Source organism: Fulmarus glacialis, unplaced genomic scaffold (genome assembly GCF_000690835.1).
Source record: "Fulmarus glacialis isolate BGI_N327 unplaced genomic scaffold, ASM69083v1 scaffold42270, whole genome shotgun sequence".
NCBI classification, from domain to species: Eukaryota; Metazoa; Chordata; class Aves; order Procellariiformes; family Procellariidae; genus Fulmarus; species Fulmarus glacialis.
The window spans coordinates 23835-29580 of record NW_009186600.1 but is presented as its reverse complement, the minus strand read 5'-3'; the positions used below and the strand labels follow the sequence as shown (position 1 = coordinate 29580).

Here is a 5746-nt window from a genome sequence, read left to right as displayed (position 1 = left end):
GCGCCTCCCCGCGCGCTGGGCAGGCACACACCTGTTAGGACGTCCCTGCAGCGCACCCCGCACACGCGCTCCTTCCCGCTGGCCGGGTCTGTCGTCTTCAGCAAGCGCAGCACTTCAGCGTAATTGGCCGTGGCAGCGCCGTACCTGGCAGCAGTGAGGGCGATGGCGAGGTTCATCCGTGCGTCGTTGTGCTGTCCTGCAGCGGGGACGGGACCGGAGGAAGGACACCAGTCACCTCCAGCCACGGACTTGTGGTATGGAAGTGTGTCAGAACCGATCTGTCACATCTGTCCCTGTCACATTGAATAGGCGTGATGGCTGCTCGCGTCTAACGAGAATTATTTAAAGATACATCCCCTCTGCTGCGCCGGAGCATCCGACAGCACGGGCCTCATAGCGTCTGGGGCTGTACAACACGCCACAGCCTTTGCACACTATGGAACTGAGAATTAGTACTCGCTCACCTCCAATCTAGGAGAGGACAAATCACTTTTTTCTTTACCTTCCCCTATGCAATCATGCTGTAATTCTGTAACTGTATCTAAGTATTCGTTTGACAGTCCAACCAGTATTAATCAGCAATTCCTATTAGCAAATGTACCACACAGCATTCAGCATCCAAGAAACAACCTTTCAGAGACTGTGCCAAATTATCAGCTTTCTGTAACTGTTTTTTCTTGTGTATGCATTTTAACTTCCCAACATACAACATAAAAGCATCAAAAAAAGAGAAATAAGTAGACAAGAATTAATGAAGGATTCTTAACATATATCATTAAAGATTTATTACTGAAATTCCCTCGTTAAAGAAAACCAAGAGAGAGGCGGAGGGACCATGAGGGGAAGATGATTAATTACTTTGAAATACTGGCTTCACCTGAGACTTTTCCTATTTATTATTGCCACTGAAGTTAAAGTCCTGGATGCTGGCTAGAAAGAATTACTATACATTGAAGGGGCCAGGCTCTGTGTGTCCTGAATCATTAATTTACGAGAGGGCTAAACTTCCTGAGGTACGGTTCGCTTCCCCACGTGTTTGGACCACTTCTATCAAAGATAATACTGATAAAGTGATAAATTTGTAATAGATATTGTAGTTGATTTATGTTGCCAGCATTCCCAACGTTTAGTATAAATGGTTTATGTAAAGTTTGGTCCTTCTGATTCTGCCTGTGCAATCTCGAACCTCTGCGCAAATAATCTGTTCCTAGCTAAAAGGGCAAAGTTATAAAGATGGGATCAATGGCCTCGAAGGCGCCACCTCCCCTCCCCAAACTTCTCATTCTAACACAGCTGAGACGATACAGTGCAATCAGTCTTCAACTACAAGAAAAAAAGTTATGCGAAGCGTATAGAAACAGTAACATGATAAAGCACCGATGAAGAAACAAACAGTAACTCCAATTCAACTAAGCAAACAATGCCCAGAATAAACTGCAGAAAAGAACAGCAAAACAACTGAGCAAGATGTCAAGAAAAGTTGGGGATGCTCCATCACACCGGATGCATAAGACTAAACAACCATCTGTCAGAAGTGGCAGGCAAATCATTAAATAAATGCATCAACATTTATGCTGCAGTAGTGTCAGGGAATGGATAAAATGACCTTATTAAGTTTACCTCAAACCTTAACATTTTAACGCAGGGTTGAGAGAATGTACATCTCGTATATAGAGGGAGCACTAGACAGAAAAAAGACAAAGAACAGCGACAAGCTGCATTACAGTAGCTGCTTCTACATAAAGCAGAAGGACCCCAGGGCCAAGAGGGTTTCCTTAGTTACTTTTTGATCCTCCATCCATTTGTTCTTGCCATCAGTGCATAAGGTGGTACCCGATACAAACTGGTTTTCTCTGGCTGACACAGGGTGTGGATTCATCACACAAAAGCAGCACAATTTACAGTGTTAGCCAATATTAGCTTTGGTCTATGGGAAGCCTGACTGTTTAAATTTTGCAAGCTTGCGTCTTCCCAGTTTTGTGACTTATTTGCCCAGACCAAAAGCAATCCAGAGAAGCCAATCGGCAGAATAAATAATGTGGAAACAGGTGTAATTTCTAAAAAGAACAAACATCTAAGTAACAATTGTTTATTAAGCCCCAAATCCAAGAGCTGCTCAGCATTTTGTTGAAACTCCAAATGCTCATAATGTCAGAGTGAGCTAAGGATATGCTCAGTGCATTTCAGGATTTGGACCACTGTGTTCAAGATAACATTTTCACGCTTTCTCTGAAACTCTCATCCATTTTCCCCTCATCATTATTCTGATGTGAGAAACCCCTTGCTATTACTCAGTTCTCTGCTGTCCAAAAATGCCTCTGTAATGTATTTGCAGGAAGAGGACTGGGAAATAACCAGTTCCTGATTAACTACACATCTAGAAAAACCCACTGGCTTCAGATTGATGTGATCTACAGTGTGGAGTCCTAGAGTATTTCATAGTACAAACAGTAGAGATCTGTAGAGGTCTAGATTTGAAAGAAATGAAGAGTGACTTACCGGCTCAGAAATTTATCATCTGTGGAGAATAATACTGCAACAGTTTGGTAGGCATCGGGTCACAGTACAATAGTTTTTATACTCAGGAACAGCTTTTTTTTCCTAAAGCCCTCCAACTCACATGTGCACACTTTCCCCCAGACAATTACGTTAAAATCCTGCACTTTATATGCAATTATCTTTTTTACTTAATGTCTGAAGAAGTGGTTGCTGTTCCTCCATGCACACCCCCCTTATAAAGGTATCATAGCCACATCAGTTTTTACTACAGCAGCGTTCACAGTTGACAAAGCATATTTTCTGCAGATTAAAATAAAACTAGCTATTTACACGTGTGCTAGTTCGGAATCGGGAACGTTTATGTCAAAGAGATTGGTATGCATCCTGGTACTTAGATGATCCTTACCACACCAGAGAGAAACGGAAGGATGAAGCAAAGCAAAGATTCTGCATCTCAACCTTTCCAACTTCCCAGTTAAACACCATCTCCAGGTAAGATTCAGAGATCCTCCAAACCCAAGATAGTAGTGCCTCCAAGCTTAACTTCCTCCAGAACAGACATGTAGAGCTTTCTTGACACAAGCACTACTACCATCTTCAGAAGATGCCCAGGAAACCCAAGGCATAGTTGTGTGATAAACAGCAAAGTAACCAAAAGCTTCTATGGGAGATCCTGGATTACCTACTTAAGATAGCTCTGCATCCACTGTCCTTCACAGCAGCCCCTGGTGCTCCAAAGCAAAACCAAGTAAACCGTTACTCCCCCTTGCTACCAGAGGTAACCACCCTCTATGATACCATGGGTTTTTTTCCCAAATGTTGTAAGCCAAAAAGTTATTTTATAACAATAGAATGGCTAAGCCCAATTAATTTGGCATCTTCTTCCATAAAGGAGTAAGCTCCTGAAGATCTCATAACTGACCTGTAGGCAATACAGTGAAATTATAATTGTGACATTCGCCAACAACAGATGTTCACAAACACCCTGCCCTGGAGGGGTCACTGCTGCTTCAGTCCTGTTGCTCAAGGGCTAGTTTTGAGAGCACTTGTTTATTGTACACATGTCAGTTGTCAGCTGGAAGCATCTCAGTGGTGCGAAAGGCAGCATCTTTGGAAGAAGCGTCCAAGAGCCAACTGATGGAACACGCTGAATTTTCTTTGCAACTCCTCCTGTGATACTTCTTGAAAATAAGAGGATGTTTATATCCTTTAAGTTATTTCTAGCAAGAAAAACTGAAAGAATCATCCATCTCATTATTCACTATTGTCATCTACTTGTAATATAGTAACAATGGAGTGAAACTTTAATTTTTTTTAAGGGTAGTCAACCTAGCTTTTAACAAAACACTAGCCTAAGTGCTTTCATTAAGTTAACACGGAATCCTCTTAAAAAACCCTTATTCTTAGAAGGCATACTGCTGAAGACATTTACTGTGTGAAGACATTTTGTTTAAGTGTGTCCTACATCATGTTAAGATCAACAGTGATGCCATTTGGTTTATAATTTCTTTTTTCATGTAATTTAGGAAAATTCTATTTTCATTCCTTGGTAGCAAATGTTGTATTTCTTCAAAGACGAACAGACAATGCTTCCGTTGGCACTAAAAGAATCCTCCCACAGAGTGCACATAGTGTACATTCAATTTTATTTTTATCAATGCTGAACCACAGCCAGTAGTGGTAACAAAGCCCACAGACTGTAGAAATTTGTTTGTGACTGATTCAGTAGAGTTGTGTGAAAACCACTCTGGTAGTTCTAGTATATTCTGTCCTGTGTCACACTCTGACAGCTCTTACTTTTATACCAATTCCTGCTTGTTCCTCTGCAACTCTATTCAGTTGAAGATAAATAGCACACAGTAGCCAGTGACTGCATTTTTTTTTTTTAAGAAGCTGGAAGCTCTTTTAATCCTAAGAGGGTAACTTTTGTTCACGTTAACCTTTTTATGTTAAGAGCTAACACTTCGTTATTGAGTATACCTGCTGCATGACAATTAGTCATGTAACAATGCATGCAAGCATTGCAGCAATTGCCCCAAATACACTTTGGCTCATACTGCAACAGCATAGCTGTAATACGGGGTTTTGCAAACTTCTTGCTTTAAAGAACAGGTTGGTCCCTGCAACAGACATGAGAGCCTTCTCACCTTTTCTCAATTTACAGTCTTTTCTGATTAGGCATATCTAGTTATTGCTGTGGAGGTCAAGTTTAATGGAGAGTTGGAAGTTAGCCATGCAAGAAGCTATATGACAGTCTTAATGAACTTTCTCAAGACAGCAAATCTTTCCATAGAACCACCTACCAGGCTTCTTTTGAAAGGAAAAATACATGAAAAGAAATATTTGCATGAAAGAACTAGGCCCACAGTATGGTCACAATTTTACATCCCTACATAATGCAGCCACACAAATAAGTAGGGGTTTTTTTTTGTTTTCTTTTAAAATGCTGAGGGGATAAAGGCAAACTAAATACTTGCAAATTAATCTCTTGCTTGTATGTTACTCCTTTACTGATACCAGTGAGCTCCAGTTACTTAACTAGAATAGTTAACTGTAACTCATGAGGCAGTCCCTTGGATTTGGAACATATCCAAAAACCTATCACCCAGCATCAAGATGGGGATATCACTGGATCACCACAATAATGACACCCATTCTCCCCAAAAGCACGGATATTCTAAAAGTTATTCTAAAAGTACCTATACATTATGTTCTTACAACAGCTTTGCACTAGATAATTGCATGCACATAGTAAAGAAAAGCAATGCATGAAATCAAATAATTTCATGTGTGTGAAAGTTTTCTTCTTGCATATATATAAACCTTACCAAAACCTTACCAAATTTAAGGCTGATGAGTGATAACTATACATCACTATGCATAACAAGTTATCAGGACTGCCCGCATCCTCTAATTTTTAAATAAGTGCTTAATTGCATGAACAGTTTTATTATAAGCATTAAAACAGGAACTTAACATCTGTTGTACATACGGAAATCAGCTATATCCAAGTTTAGGCATTATGAATCAGCTGGAGTGACTCAAAATTGTTCCAGACTTCTCTGAGAAAGAACCCAGCAAGTTCTCTTCCCCAAGCATAAGTAGAATAAGTTCAGAGGTAAACATCAAATTTGACTCATGAGTCACAAGTCATTAAAAATGCCCTCAGACCTGAACTATTTCTTGCTCTCTGAATCACATGAAACTTAAGTAAAAAATTTGCTGAAAACTAAACAGACTTTCTAGG

At 40.3% G+C, this 5746-nt stretch overlaps 1 protein-coding gene across 1 annotated transcript in view; it reads right to left on the bottom strand.

Moving 5' to 3' along the window:
* Nucleotides 1-31: 31 nt before the first annotated feature.
* The window catches only part of LOC104072592 (glycerol-3-phosphate dehydrogenase, mitochondrial-like), a gene marked incomplete at its 3' end in the record, with an annotated part of 29172 nt that continues 23457 nt past the window's right edge, over nt 32-5746 (bottom strand). The window contains exon 6 of the mRNA XM_009572108.1: nt 32-196. Coding sequence (XP_009570403.1) covers nt 32-196 — 165 coding nt within the window. The remainder of the gene's footprint in view (nt 197-5746) is intronic.